We start from the raw sequence: 15,275 nt of genomic DNA, 5'->3' as shown, positions 1-15,275 counted from the left end.
ATCTGTGCAAAAATAAAATGGTTTATGCTGCTAAATTAACTTTGTTCTGGGACAGGTTTTCACATGCAGAAGCAATTGCTGCTGCTCCCCTTGGGGAGAAAGTCTCTTGTAGACTCGTGGTGGCCAGCAGAGAACTGTTCGCATCATCTAACCACGGTCCTGCATACTGTGGGCCACAGGACTTAACCTGAATGCCTTTCTGAGCTAGAGCATATCTTTAGAAAAATACGTCATCTTGATTTCAGGGAAGGGAAATCTTGGGGGAGGGCATTCGTGAGACGGAAACTCTCACCAGCTGACCCCAGTGCATATTTTTGGTGTAACTGCAAGATTAAATTAACATCTTATCCTTGGGTTTAACAGCTTTTACCTTCAAAAAGGTCCAACCTGTGCTAGACACGTGTTGATCTACGTGTAGTGCGGTACGCTGTACGCACAAAAGGGCCTGTGAGACTTGGTCCGCAGCCCTGTGGTTCTTAAAGAAAATGTTTTTCAGCAAAACCTTCTTTGATAAGTTGGAAATCCACTGCTTGTTTCGGAGTTAATACAGCGGGTTGTTTACAATGTAGATTTACTATTATTACTATTTCTGAAAAGTTTAAATAAAATAATTGTGGAATTTCTATACATTGTGTATAAATGTGAGTTCACTGAATTTACATATGTTGTATATGAATAATGGCTTTTTATTAAGCAGAACAATAGATGCCTCTTGAATGTAGTCGTTAATAGCAGACTACTTAATCCTGTGGGTTTTTTGATCTAAAAGAGTGACTTTAATTCAAATATTTTCTCTTATTTTAGGATTTTCTGATGGAAACGTTCATCATGTTCAAGAATCTCATTGGGAAGAATGTCTATCCCTTCGACTGGGTTATAATGAACATGATGCAGAATAAGTAAGTACAGAGGAAAAATCACTGAAGCTTACTGAGATGGCTGTTTCATGTTTGATCTGAAACAACAGTGTTGCTTAGAAACAGTAAAACACAATGCGGCAGCTAGGGTTTTTTTTCTTCTTCTTCTGTGATTCAGATATTTAAAACTTGGCTTTGGAGATTGCAGTGGAGTGTTTTAGGGGATTGTTTTGGGGCTTTTAGAGCACACCACAAATTAAGGGTGCCGTCATTCAGAAAACCAAAATTTTGGTTTTTAACTGCAGATGCAGTAGGGATCTATACATGTATTATTTTAATGAATGTATTTCTTTTGAGATAAATCATGTGTTTGATACATGACCTTAGATACTAGTGGCTGTCATATGCTGATGTGGAGTTCTACGTATAATTTCAGTGGTATTAACAAGAAAGAATTGAAAGGGCATGTATTTTAAAACCAGGTTCCATCAGCCTGACGGTGAAGTGACAGGCCGTGCATATTTCTAATGCCTGGTTTTTTGCTCGATAATTGCAGCTTTGTCGTTATTTAATATGACTTCGTGTAATATTTGTGACGTTTGCTAAATCTGTCAGGCACGTTTATGTGTGCTATAATGAAAGTGTAAGGAAAAAACACTGTATTTACTACTTGCCTGGAGAAATCTCTTATGTGCTTACTGCTAGCTACCGTGGCTATAAAGTTGTCAATGTTTACCTATATAAAATCTGGTATTACAGTTTCTACTTTTATTATAAAATCCACTATAACTTGAGTCTTGACTTCCGAAGTTGTCCTAACCATCTAATAAAATCCATTCGTAAGAAATGTGAGTTAGTAGATTCAGCCACCGTTGAATTATACAGGTTGCTTGTGCGTGCTCCCTTCCGTGTGGTTGTAGCTTGAAAAGCACCTGCTGTTTTAAATAAAAAGCCCTTTGAGATTAGTTGATGAGGAAGATCTAAAGCCCATAGGGTTTCTTTTTTGAATTTTTGAAAGTGGCTCTTGTTCAAGAGCACCAACCACCTTGAGAGTTTTGTTGCAGATGCTTTGGAAACCCTCACAGCGTATGTTATCTGGCATCCTTTCTAAAGGAGAATACTTCTGTACTTTACTGAATTTTTCAGAAGATTGAAATATGAGTGGGAAGGTCTCTGTTTGGATGCTATTAATGTTGATTAACCAATCACCCAGCAATGACTGTGAGGCGAAGAATCTTACAGCGGTTCTTCCCCCAGATCTACTGGAGATGAGTATGCCTCATATTGTCTTCGTGGTATTGCCAGATAAATTCTCAATGTTCATTTCGATGGGATCTTGACTTTGATTGCTATCTAATTGTGGCACTGGTCATAGAAATGTAAGAGCAAAAGTGTAAAGTGGCTTCCCCTCCTGCTCCTCTTTTTTTTTTTATTTCCTCTTTTAAAACGCAAAGGGTGCTTCTTATGCAGTTTCTCATTCTGCAGATTTGGAGTATTACAAAATGTGATGCAGAGGTCATCAGTTAGGATATGGGTTTTGATTTTCTGCTCCTTACAGGTATTGCCTTGTCTTTTTCCTGGGCTGAACGTTTTGAGTCCTGCAAAGAACAGAATCAGGATGTACTGTTAAAACCTTTGACTCCTATGGAATAACTTCAGTACCCATAGATTTTTTGGATAGTATTTAAAGCTGAAAACTGTAGTGTTTTTCAGGTCTTTTTGGTGTTGAGGAATATCCAAGGTGCTCCTAACGGGAGGTGTGTTCATCTCTAATTTACAAGTTAATTTTCATTACACCAGCTCTGGTCTTAAAAGCTTCTGAATTGATTAGAGTGCTTTTTATTTTTTCCTGTTGAAATTAATGTGGTTTCCAAAAACAGAAAACAACATTTTAAAATATTTTTTTCTTTCTAGTCCATTTATTTTCAGCCTTTAGCTTTCATTAAACGAAACTAGGAAATATTTAAGGACAAGTTCCATCTGCTAAAAGTAGTGCCTCGTCTCCATAGAAATATCCGAGTATGCCATTTTGTGTCGCTCTTGCAAAATATTTATTTCTGCAGATTGAGTATTGTTGTGAGATGAAAAATATGAGCCAATTTTTTAAGTGAACTAATTTTTAACTGTGTGCAGACTGTGAGTCCATTTGTTTCACTAAATGGGATATGTATGGTAGTTTGAGACAAAGGGAAAAAAATCTGTTCATCTAATTTTAACTGTTTAGCAATTAGACCCCTCTCAGCCTGCTCTGCATGCAGTGGAGAGAGCCCCTCCGAGCAGCTGGCGGTAGTTTTTCCAGCTGCAAGGGAAATGGCATCCCAGAAGGGACCTCTTCCCCTTTGCTGCAGAGAGAGCCTGGACAGCTTCCCTCCGCGGGACGATGAGCTTCCAGGTAGCTAACAGAGGGTTAAAATACTCTGGCTGGGCTAGAGTTGTAAATAAGAGGGGAGGAGGGAAATGGAGAAAAGTGTGAATGAGTGCATTTATAGGGAATATTCACAAATACATGTTTAGTTAGAAATATACTGCTTTCAGCCTTACTTTACTGGTAGGATCCCTGTGCTCAGCCTGCATTTGTTTAAGTAACACAGATAACCGAACTGCGTTGCCACCTATCATGCCGAAATGAACACAGACCCCTTCATATTCACGGAAATAATTGTTACTTTTTTGCGCTAGGATGTATGTCACTTACTATTCCATTTACAGACTTCTCTAATTTAAGCCTGTATGAATTACTTAAAAGAGCATCAGTTGTTGTAGCGAAGCAATTTGTTAATCTGCCGTCAAAGATGGAGAATGTTACTGATTTCATGCGAGACTCTGTAATCTGTTGGTTTGCTCCCAGTGGGCTCAAGATGGCATTTGTTTGGTGACTGCTGATCGGACCTGGCAAGACATGGTAGTCGCAGGATAGCTTCATTAGGTGCTCTGTAACATAAGATGTCAGCGGAGAAAAAGAAAAGAATAGCCAAGCTGACAAAATGGCTTTTCCTTTCACTGTCAAACTGAGGTCCAAATGAGCTGCTGTTTTACGGTAAGCAGCAATATCCAAGCAACGGAGAGGGAATGAAAACCTGATGACAGGATGATAGAAGTGAGTAACGGAGGGAGCGTAGCACGGTCTGGCTTGGTCAGGTTCTTCTAAGAGAAGAGCTTCAACCCAAAGGCAGACTGCCCAGCTGGCTAGTCCCAGCTGAGCTCTTTTAGAGGTGATGGTTGAAAAGAATATTCAAATAGTATTTAATTGTTAAGACTCTGCACATATATTGAGTGGAAATGGCCATTGCTTCTCTAAAGAAAGAGAGGAATTGGTCTTCAGATGCATAAAATTCTGCAGTGAAGCACACAGGAGCAGTCTTCTCCTCCTAGCCATGTTGTATGGGGAAAGAAACACGGGTCTTAAACTGCAGCAAGAAACACACAAGTGAGATGCTGGGGCAAATCTACTAGCCATGAATGCTGGATTGGGTTGATTGGGGCAGTTGCAAAGTCTCCAGCAGCAGAGGTGTTTAAAATCGGTCAGACAAGCATCTGGTAAGGTGCTGATTGTAGTTTAAGGAAAGGGACTAAATGATCTCTTGAGATTGCGTGAGCCCCGTCGTTCTGTGCGTACGAGCTGGGGGATTGGGAGCTAACGGTGGGACGTGAGCTTTGCAGTTGCAGATAGAAGAAGAGTTTGCTTAATCTGAAACTTCAGTTCTGCAAAGATGCGCGTCCGCGGAAACGGAGCCGCGCGCCCAAACGGAGATCTGGAGAACGAATCCTGTGCTTTTTCCCTGTGTTCGGTGGCTACCTGGCACTCAGCACTATATCTCTGTGTTTTCCTAAGCTTTAGCATTATGTCTAATTTAAATTTACCTAGCTTTTCGCCTCTTGGTTTTCTTTTTCAACAAGTGTTTTAAATACAGTAAACTGTTAGCAAGTGGTTGCTAGCTGCATTCACAATTACAATTCCTAAAAATGAGTTAAGGTAACTTTGAAAAAAAATGCTTCTTACAGTTTTCAATATTACTGTTGGAAATTGTTAATAATTCTCTTTTGGGGCACTTGGGCAGTAAATTTCATTTACAGTAGGGTTTATATGTTTTCATATTTCAGGAAGAGTTATTTCTATCAAAGTGAAGGCTGTCACCAGATGAAAAGGAAGTGTTTTATGGGCCATGTTGACAGCTACGGTGATAGTTGCTTTATGGCTATCTACCAGGTACTTGAGAACGAAATTCAGGCCTGATCTTCAGCCCCCACGCTATTTCATATCACTGACAGTTACGTTGAGTGGCTGTAGGAGCGCTTTGGGGACAAATGCTTCATTCCAGTGATCTCTTACAAAAAATATACTCCATTTTCTTTTTTAACTATAAAAGGAGTTGTAAAAAGCTCATTTGCTGAAGAATTGCCAGGGATTTTGTAAAGTTTACTTTTTCTTCTAAACCAAGAGGCTGCTTTAGGAATTGTTAACTTCTGTTGCAAGCAGACAACTTGAGCTTAGTTTCATCTTAAACAAATCAGGCAAAACATCAGCTGAACTGCTTTATACTTTTGTAAATTAAAATCATTTAACCTTTAGCTTCACTGTTTGCATTTGAGAAAAGGTATCGATTCTCTTTGTAGACCTTACGATATTTTAATTTGTAACTCATACTTTCGTCTGCAGCCATTCCAATGGTTGGTTGCCTATGAAGAAAGGATTTGATGTTTTCTTTCCTATTTCTTGCAACTCATGTCCACATTTACATAAAACACCTGGGTTATTTCTCTGCTGAAAGTCTCTGTGCAGAAGAAAAGAGGGTAAGATGCTTCATGGTGAGAATGAGGTTTCTTGGGCCTACATATGTTTTCCGGAGGAAACATATATTGCATCGGTGGGGTGATCTGGAGACCATTACCTCTTCTCATGTGGGTGGCGTGTCTGCTAACCGTGGATCTTTCTTCCTGTTACTGGTATGGATTGTACGTGCTTATTTTTGGAGCTTTCAGGGAAATGTAGGCTGTACTGCTCCATGGTTGTCATAGCAGTACCTGTCAAATCTGTAATCTCCTCTCGGCAGTAACTTCAGCTATGTACGTGGCTATCGATGGGGGAAGACCCTGGAATGGTTATGGCCTGCAGAAAGTTTTGCTCAACTGTAAAGCTTAAAATGTAGTACGCGCTTAAATTGTGTGAGAGTTATTCTGACAAATAACCCGAAGCCAAAATAAAATTACTTTTAAAATGATTAAATTTTTGCTAAATTGCCTTAATCTGCTATATTCTATAGAGGTACGTACAAATACACACGCTCATTATTTTTACTAAGTGACGCAAACTAAGCTCTTCATATTTACGCAGTAGACCAGTTTAGTTGCCGCAAATTAGGTGGAAGCGCAGCAGCTCGTGTTCAGAGCTATCTGATGAGGAATCACTCTGGTCCCTTTTCACTCAGTTTTCCAGATCTTTTAGTATAACCATAAAAAAAAGTACAATCCGAAACTATTGATGAATGGATAAGTGGTTTTCAGAACAGGAGAAAATAGTCCAAAAGGAGGACAAGTATTTTGGATAGAAAAATGCAAAAAATACGGGGAGTCGATGCAATTTGACAGACTATCAAGTAATATCAGAGGTGGAAGGGAGAGAGCACAAAAAAACTTTGAAATCATTACTTCATTTCCCAGACTGCATTAACACAACGCTCAAAGAGATGATTAGTAGATGTGACTTGAAAGCTTGCATTTATAACTGAGGCACTGATCCTTAAAATATTTAGTCAGCATGTGTTGTTATGGAATATGGTTACTGTTTCACATTTCCAAATAGGATAGTGTGATTAAAAAATGTGTTTGAAACACAATTATATATTAGGAGGAGAAGTGATACATTGTTTCAAGAAGGGAATGGAGTGTGACCAGTGGAAAAACTTTTGGAAGAGAAGGAATAGACATTGCTCTTCCTGACTGTTACATTTTCTTTAGGATTTTGTGCTTACCTGTATAGCAAAGCTTAAGAGGCTGGACAGGTAACTTGAGAAAAACAAAATAATTTCGTTTCGGAGGGGAACGAGCAAAGACTTCAGATGTGAGCAGTTCTGTTCTTCTTTCGTGTCGCATATTTCTCTGTACTGGAAAAACTATTTACAGTGTATAGACTAAGGGTAGAATTTTCAAATCATGCAAATTTCTTAGGATTCAGTTTTCAAAATTAGCTTTTGTACTCAAAACTTCTGTCTTCATTTTTAATTAAAGCAGACAAGTGCACATTGATACGTGAGATGAAGATACCTGCAGGTCTGTGCTCCTGTACATGGAGGGGAGTTTCTGTTGCCCGTAGAAGCTGGTTGTATAATGCACTGACCTTTTCAGTAAAGGCCTTGCAGGACTTTTGGTTTAGTATTGTACCTGTCATATTAACTGGACTTGGAAGTGAATTGAATGAACTTGGCTGTATTTAAAACCAACACAATTTTTTTTTTTATTTTATTCAAAAGGCTGAGTTTCCTTCAAGGGAGGTGCTATTTTCAGCTGGTGGGCTCCCAGAGTGAGAAGAAATAAAACGTCCTCCATAGCACAGGTTATTTGGAGGTGTTATGCTTATCATAGGTCTCATATTGATAATTTAAGAGACTGTAAGAACAGTTGTTGTTCTGGCAGTCTGCTAGATCTAATGGATCTGGTTTGCTCTGATTTCTCTTCTCTGTGACCACTTCCAGCAGCCTCTCATGCTGCTGAAGCTGGACGGGCCCGTGTTGTGGATAGAGGGATGAAGTGACTAAGCTCCCTCCGTCCCCCGCAAGAAACACTGTTACTTTTCTGAGTGCTCCTCCGTTATCTACTTTGTTTCATGATTTATTGTTTCTGGGGCCTAGAGGTGGAATGATAATTGCACATAGTAAAATAGTTACTGATTTAATCCATATATGGATTCTAAATTATGGATATCATGTGTTTGTAGACAGGTGTTTGGTTTTTTGTAAACGTGCAGAAGGGCGAACTTCCTTTTGTGTTTTATTATTATCCTTCCCTTGACAAACCTATGTTTTGGTCCCTGAAGTCTGTAGGAGTTTTGCTCTCCTCCTGGGAGCGCAGATCTCTGTACCATGCCATCGCTATATTATCAGGTGAAGGCTGTAGGTGTTGTAGCTCATCCTAAAGCAGGAGGGAGACCGTGTATTTAGTTTTTCTGGGAAAAGAATGATTTTTCTTTGGTAGTTGCTTCAAAAATACCAGTATGGAGCATTAGACTAATATGCCTGCGTTCATTGTTCACTAATAGTTAATGCCTTCTGCAAATATTTCTAAGGTATTTTATGAGTATTATGGTGACTTTAAAGAACAGAATTTTTAAGACTTGCATGTTGCAGGACATCTCTTCCCGTTGGAGGGGGGAAACGAGTTTATGGATAAAAGGATCCAAACTGCTAATCTTCTTGAGCTGAAGATTCATATGTAAAGGGGGGGGGGGTAGTTTGAGCTAAATTCAAAAAACATTTTTTAAAAAAAATCTCTTTCAAGGCCTTGTTAAGTTTTTACTCCTTGCAAAGTTTTTAGTAACAAGGCAGTCTTAAGGTTGAGAACTGGAAATAACTCCTGTTCATTGACTGCTTATCCTCTTTTAAGACTGGTGGAAGGTTTAATCCCTCCAAGACATTTTGGATCGTGTATGCATCTTGCGAAACATGAGAAGCGTAGAGAGGTTTATGAAGTTAGAGGAACGCTTAGTCCAGTGGGCTTCCCCTGTTATTGTTGTGTTTTTTACTTACAGGATATTATATATGGCTTCACTGTTGAGTTGCTACTAGACCAAAAGTTTGTCCTGCTGCTCATCTCCCTTCATATATTTTACCAACTCTTGAATATTCATTCTGCGAACTGGTGCTGAGCAATCGAGAGGCACCTCGCAGTTTGTCGTTCTCATAAGCAGTTCAGAAAAGTGATTCTTTAAAAGAAAAATAGGACACAGTATTTATATGCAATTAACTGAAAGTAGCAACTTTGCTCAACAGTCACAGTAAACAAAAGCAAGATTACATCACAAATGCGTCATTTTTTCTTCTTCAGCTTCTGGGATCATCATCCAAAGTTTGTTGTGGATGTGTCTTTTGCTTTAGTTTTAAGCAAGATATTAATAAAACAAAGCTAATTATTTTGGGTACTTACGCTTTTTCCCAGCTTGTATATATACAATGTTAAGAACTCCCTTAGTATACCGTTTTGAAAGAAGGCTACGAGAGGTTATTAGACTATGCATCATGCCAATGCACTTGTTTAAAAAAATTAATCGAGATTTGATGAAGCGTTGCAAAATTAAATTCGAATGGAAAAGAATGATTTAGATGTTATTTTCCCTCCCAGAATTTAAACTTGGATTGGCATTAAAATACTGCCTGATAATTGTGCTCTTGAGTGTGTTATACCAGGCAATGTATTTATCAATTTGATTTTTATGATACTGTTTTGTCTGTCATATGGTCCAGCTGAAAAAGAGTACAATATATCCACTGAGTAGTGGATACTTAATACTTTCTTCCATATATTTATTTGTTCTGGCTTTGTGCTGTTTACACTGACATCTGCTTTGTGCTGTTACTGTGTCATAAGTAATAGAAACCCTTAGCAATGAAATCAAATAGTTACTTTAGCAGAAGAGTTCCTTTAATTTTAAATTTCCTAATTCTAAATTTTCTAATTTTAAGTTTAAAACCTAAATTTAACTTTTAATCTGTATTGAATCTGTATTGTTTAAAAACCGAAATTTATCTTAATTTAACTTTTAATCTGTATTTTCTAGTTCTGAAAGTGCTTTTGGTCTCTTCTGGTATCCGAGTTAGATCGCAGAGGCCTGGTATGTGGCTGTTCCAAGTAATAACCTGGGGAGAGAAAGCCCTGCTTTCTGTGACCTGGGCTAGCCATTAGCTGCTTCGCAATCCCCTTGCGGAGGTGGCAGCTTTTGCAGCAGAGCGGGTTTGTGGTGCCCCGGTGCCGAAGAGCAGGGTGCTAGGTTAGTTTACAACGGCAAGGTTAGACTGGGAGCCACTCCAGTTTTCGGGGTCACAGAAGCAATCTGGAAATATATGCATTAACGCACTCCTGGAAATTGCCTCTAGGACTGGTGCGCAGCTACAAAAGCCCTCGTGCAGTGAGTTAGCAGTGAGGCTGCATGGATAGGCTGGGGGTAGGAGAGCTCAGCTGCGGTTTACTGTTAATACTGTTTTTATTAAAATTGGCAGCTTTTTAAACTAAAAGTTCTCATTGAAAATCATTGCAAAATTTCTCCTTGTTGGGCTAAGAAGAGACGAAGCCTTCGCTTTTGGAAGACGTTGAATTCACCTTCAAGTTCAGAGCTGAAGGCTCATACGAAGTGTTTGGAAAATTCAAGTCATTGTGCTGGCTACCTGGGAGCACAAAACCGCCTAATGTCCGAGGTGAGCTCCCTGATGTTCTGGTGCTGGTGTTAACGTTTCTGGGGGTTGCACCTCTCTGTGTACCGCTCGGGCCAGACAGAAGAGCCTCTGAGCGACTGCCCACCTTCCAAGCGCGGCCCGCAAGTAATGGGCTATTCTGCTGGCACGGTTTCTTTCTACCGTTTGCATTTTAAGAAATGTCTCAACTCTTCCAGTGCAAAATGGGGGAAATAGTTTGAAAAGACAGAACTATTCTTGAAACTGGAAATCTTTTTCTGACCTGCCTCAGAAACTAGTGAATTATGTAAGTGCTTATATAAGCTACCCATGTGGAAAACTGGGTTGTTCCAAATAACAGAAGTATTTTAAAATTCTGCTCTTAAATTATATCTGAAGATATAAAATACTATGCCATTTTTACTCTGGAAAATAGTTGCACTTACCTTTGTGCAGCTAGTTTTAAGAGAAGCTTTTCTCCTGGACCTCATTTCTCCGTTGATGAAATGAGCATATTCCAGCTGTTCATCTCAGAGTGCTGTGCTGAAAATGAAGAGATTAAAAATTAGAAAGCACAGTAGTTACGGCCACTACAGAAATTTCTGGAGAAAAACAATTCTATCTGAAGAGCGGGGCCTGACGGGGTGCAGCAGGAAAGGCATGCAAGTTGTGCAAGGAACAGGAGGAGGAGAAAACCAGGGCTCACTGGAGAGCTCCATCCAGTGAGTAAGCGAGCTCCATGCAGCCTGTGCACCAAGCGAAGCCTATTAGGCAGAAGAGCTGTGTTCATGCAAGTAAAGACTTATTCATAGTGCATGCCTGGCTAACCTTAATTCCAATATTTCCTACTTTTTGTATACTTGACTTTGCAAGCTCTGTGTAATCTTAACAGAGTTTATAAAACCATTATTTGTATTTTATTTCGTGGTTTTTTTTCTTATTGCTTCTGAGGTGGAATAATTGTGGTACAACATGACTTAGGCTCTCACAGGAGAGATTAAGCATAAATGTGGCAAAAATCAAGACTGAGAGAATTACCAAGGTGTCCTTTGGTGCTGTGAGTGCGAAGATCATTTAGGAACGTCCTAATTATCCTGCTGTCCTTGGGATCAGGTAAAGGCAGGTCAGTGCTGGCAGACGGTTACTTCTGGACGAATGCACTTCTCTGAAGGAAGCGGGGTTGGAGCTGGAGAGCCGTCTAGCCCTTTCGTCCCAGTTCATTACGGTGGCAGCCCGCCAGAAGTAGAGGAGCACTTGGCCATATGGAGCGTCCTTGCGCTCAGTAGAGCGGCAGAAGTGCCACGCACACTGATGCGGAGGCGGTCCCCAAGATCGGCCTGAGCCACGCTGCTTAGCAGACACTTCTGCTGGTGCTTATATTTAGGTCTAGCTTTAATGATACTAATTTTGGTAGTTAGAAGAATCCTAAAGGGAAAAGGTACTACCTGAAACTATTCTGTATAAGAAAAGATTCATAATTTATATATGTATTATGTTGAAAGTTGAGATATCGTATATTCCAAAAGGCTTTGAGAGATATATACAGACATATATATATGCACACACACACACACACACATATATATATACATATACACAATAGATGCACAAGGACGCGTATACCACCAGAACATGCTGTTCCATTTACTAATTTAAATTCTGGTGCCTTGGCAAGCAGGCTGTGCTCGAGGTTGAATTACCTGAATGAATAAGTTCTGCATATTTAAACAATGGTATGAAATAATGTCAACATCACATATCAAAATATGAAGTGTCTCTTTTGTGTTTGTTGTTTTTCTGGCACAATATATGTGGCACGAACAAAAATATGTGGATCCTTGTTCCTTATAAAAGCAAGAGCATGAAGTAGGTAATTAAATGAAGCGGAAAGTGTTAAATCAAAAAATGTTAGCAGTTCTCAATTTTTACTAACAGTAAAAGCTAGTGTCATGTGATACCTATTTTTAAAACTGATGGTGTAACAATTTTCACTTAAAATTGTTATTTTTCCGTGACGGCTTCATTTGAAATAATACTATTACACATTTAAAAAATACCTGGTAGGTGATATATGTGCTGCTTGTTCACACTAAGAGTTTTGTTAATCTTTTTCTCTTCTAGTATTAAAAATACAACTTTTTGGTCTTCAGAAGTAATGCCAAGTGTTTGTTGATATATTCTAGATGGACGTTCAGGCTTACATGCTTCTCTGAGCTGTTATTCTGTAAGAAAGATTTCTGCAGTTTTTGAAACTGGACTGTGTATTCCCTGCCTTTGGCCATGAATTAGTGACTTCATTATTTTCCACACTTGAAAATGAAAGCAGTAGGAGTGGGAGAGAAGATTGGCTTTTAGCTGATCAGTCTTATTTTAGGAAGTGTTTTGCTTACTTTTCCTGTAAAATCAATTGCACTGCACTGCAGTTTTCTCCTTGTGTTTCCTTAAAAAAAAAAAAAAAACCCTCACAAACTCGTACCCCATTTGCTTCCTTTCTTCTTCCAAACAAACAAATAAAAATCCAAGCTTGTTGATTTTTCAGCTAAGAGGGAGTGTTTAGTAATCTGAGGGTCTCCAATAAGAAGCTTACTTTAAGAAAAAAAAAATCTGAATGTCAGAGTATTGATGCTGTGCTGGAGGTGTGCTCCAATATCCTTCCCTTGCCAAGTTACGAAGCAAAATCACCACTGATATCAAGGAAAACCCTTTGCACTCGCTTCCTGGTGAGACAGGGTTTCCTTTTGAAAGAAGGTTTTAATGTTACAAAGGAAAATGTAGTTGCATACGTGTCCCTCTCCGTGTGCATGAATAAACATTACAGGAAATATTTTAGCATGTTGATTCCTGATGATATATTTTCCATAGCCAAATCAGAGTCCTTAACATTACCCGGCTATTCTTTCTGGCTCCTTTCCATCAATCACCTTTTTGTGACACCGAAGTAAAAGTTGTGCACACCGATCTCAAGAACAATCACTCAAGAAATGCAAGAAACACTTATTGTGACGATGGCTCTAGAAGTCAGGAGGCTTTAAGCCTGTTTTATGCCTCAAACAGTTATGGACAAGAAAAATCAGTAGGCTCTCGGAGAACTTCATCCTTCACATACTAAATCAGCGAGTTTGGTTGTGTAGGTCTAGGTGTAAGGAATACATCAGCTTATCAGAGTTTCAGAGCTGTTAAAGTTATTTTTTTATCTGTTTGTTTTGCTTGGGATATGCCTTTTGGAAGTGGTACTGCATACAGAAGTGTCCTTCTGCAGTGTCCTTTCAACAATCTAATATGATTTCTCTTGCCAGAAAATGGCAACTGGAAAACCTGTAAATCAAGTTTATACGGGCTTCCGGGCTGAGCTATATCTTCTTTCGGAAATATCAAGCTGAAAAAATTTCGCCCGAATGGAAGGAACAAGGTTTTGAGCCGCTTTTTGTTGGTCCAGACAAGTTTGTCTGTGACAAAGGACAGAACAGACATCTGGAAGCTTCACAGGTTGCTGCGCACTTAGATGCTCGCTGATTGCATTTAGCCAAGCTATACGATATCTCATAGCACTTGCAGTCTGTTGCATTGCCAAAGATAGATTGTCAGAAGTGGCCAGCCCTTGTGACTCCTATGTCTCTTGCCAAAGTCTTCATTTACCCCAGAGCCTACTTTCTTACCTTGCAGAGCTGTAAGAGTTGCTTTAGAGGTGAAAGGAGGCAAAAATTACCCCTTGCTATCCCCAGTAGGTTGTCAAACTTGCCTGAAAAATAATAGTAGTATGGCTCAGGGAGCACTGGCCATCGCATGTTTCAGTACATCTCTTCCTACAAGAGCAGACCGCTCGGGTGCTTTAGTGAGAGCCAAAGAATTTTGACTCAAACAGTCTGAATTGTCTTACCCGTTTGTTTAGTTTATATTTTATATAACTATCACGTTTAAGTGATTGCTACTTGAAGCCTGATAGATTAATTTTAACCTCGGTGGATAACAAACCTCTTAATAGCCTTCGTTTGAGGTTTTCCTCACTATAAAATTCCTACTTGGCCGAGGGGAAAATGAATAACAATTTAAATTGAATTTCCTTCTGCTTCCAATTTCCTTCTCCTTCCATTTGAAGGAGAACAGACTTGTACAAGAATAAAAGTAAGATGAGAATATTGATGATAATTTTACTGTATTATTTCAAATTCCTCTTTTTTTACTGCAAAATTTTTCTGCCATGTGTTTGTGGTAATATTAAACGAACGTGGTAGGAGTAGCAGCTTGATTAAATAACAGTAGTTTATGTATTATGAGCTAGCATTTTGCTGTTTATGCATGAATTTTTAATAATTCACAGGAATAGTTAGGAATTTAATATAATTTTGGTAAAATGTGCCAAAATCTTTATTTGCTGTTCAACTTGATGACAATGTCCTTTTCTGGATTTTTGTCTTTTTAGATGACTGGCAATTAAGTAGCACTTTGGCTTCTGAGAGAAGCATCCTCTATGTATAAAAGACAATGAGGCCTTTTATAGGGATATTAAATCCTAGGATCAGAAGCTACAGCTCAAGCATCAGGAAAGCACTGCCAGTGTAGTAATCGGAGTTAAAAAGAGGAAAACTCTTCATGCTCTGACTTAAAATTGTATGACCATGTGTTACTGCAGGACAAGATGTGTTTAAAGTATATTTAGAGGGGAAAAAAGTACCAGATCATTGGCTATCACCATTATGAAGGTTTATATCACTGAGTAGGAGGGCTGAAAAGTCAGCTTGTCGGTCTCGTAGCGCTTAGCAGGCATAGATCTGTCTAAACCAGTCTTGACAGATGCTCTCGTATTTCATCGTAAGGTCTTGCGTTACAGGTAAAGGGGCACTACTGCAGCCACTCATGGAAACATTTTGATAGCTCGTTGAACGCGTGGGTTGGAAAGACGAGGTAAATTCATTATTGTTGAACGTTTACTAAAATTATAGCATCCTTAGCATAACGCTAATGAAAACATGCAGTCATTTGTGCCAGGAATACTCTCACTGTTGTGCCACATACTCTCCAGTACTCCTGTGCAACTCCGGCT

The 15,275-nt window shown here is 39.2% G+C and overlaps 1 protein-coding gene across 2 annotated transcripts in view; it reads left to right on the top strand.

Moving 5' to 3' along the window:
- DOCK1 (dedicator of cytokinesis 1) overlaps positions 1-15,275 on the top strand; it is a 321,007-nt gene that overhangs the window by 190,793 nt on the left and 114,939 nt on the right. For both annotated transcript variants that reach the window (XM_068951448.1, XM_068951446.1), the window contains exon 29: positions 805-899. In XM_068951448.1, the coding sequence (XP_068807549.1) occupies positions 805-899 (95 nt within the window). The remainder of the gene's footprint in view (positions 1-804; positions 900-15,275) is intronic.

This window comes from Struthio camelus, chromosome 7 (assembly GCF_040807025.1).
Source record: "Struthio camelus isolate bStrCam1 chromosome 7, bStrCam1.hap1, whole genome shotgun sequence".
NCBI classification, from domain to species: Eukaryota; Metazoa; Chordata; class Aves; order Struthioniformes; family Struthionidae; genus Struthio; species Struthio camelus.
The sequence above is the reverse complement of the archived record's forward strand: the minus strand, read 5'-3'. Positions and strand labels throughout refer to the sequence as shown.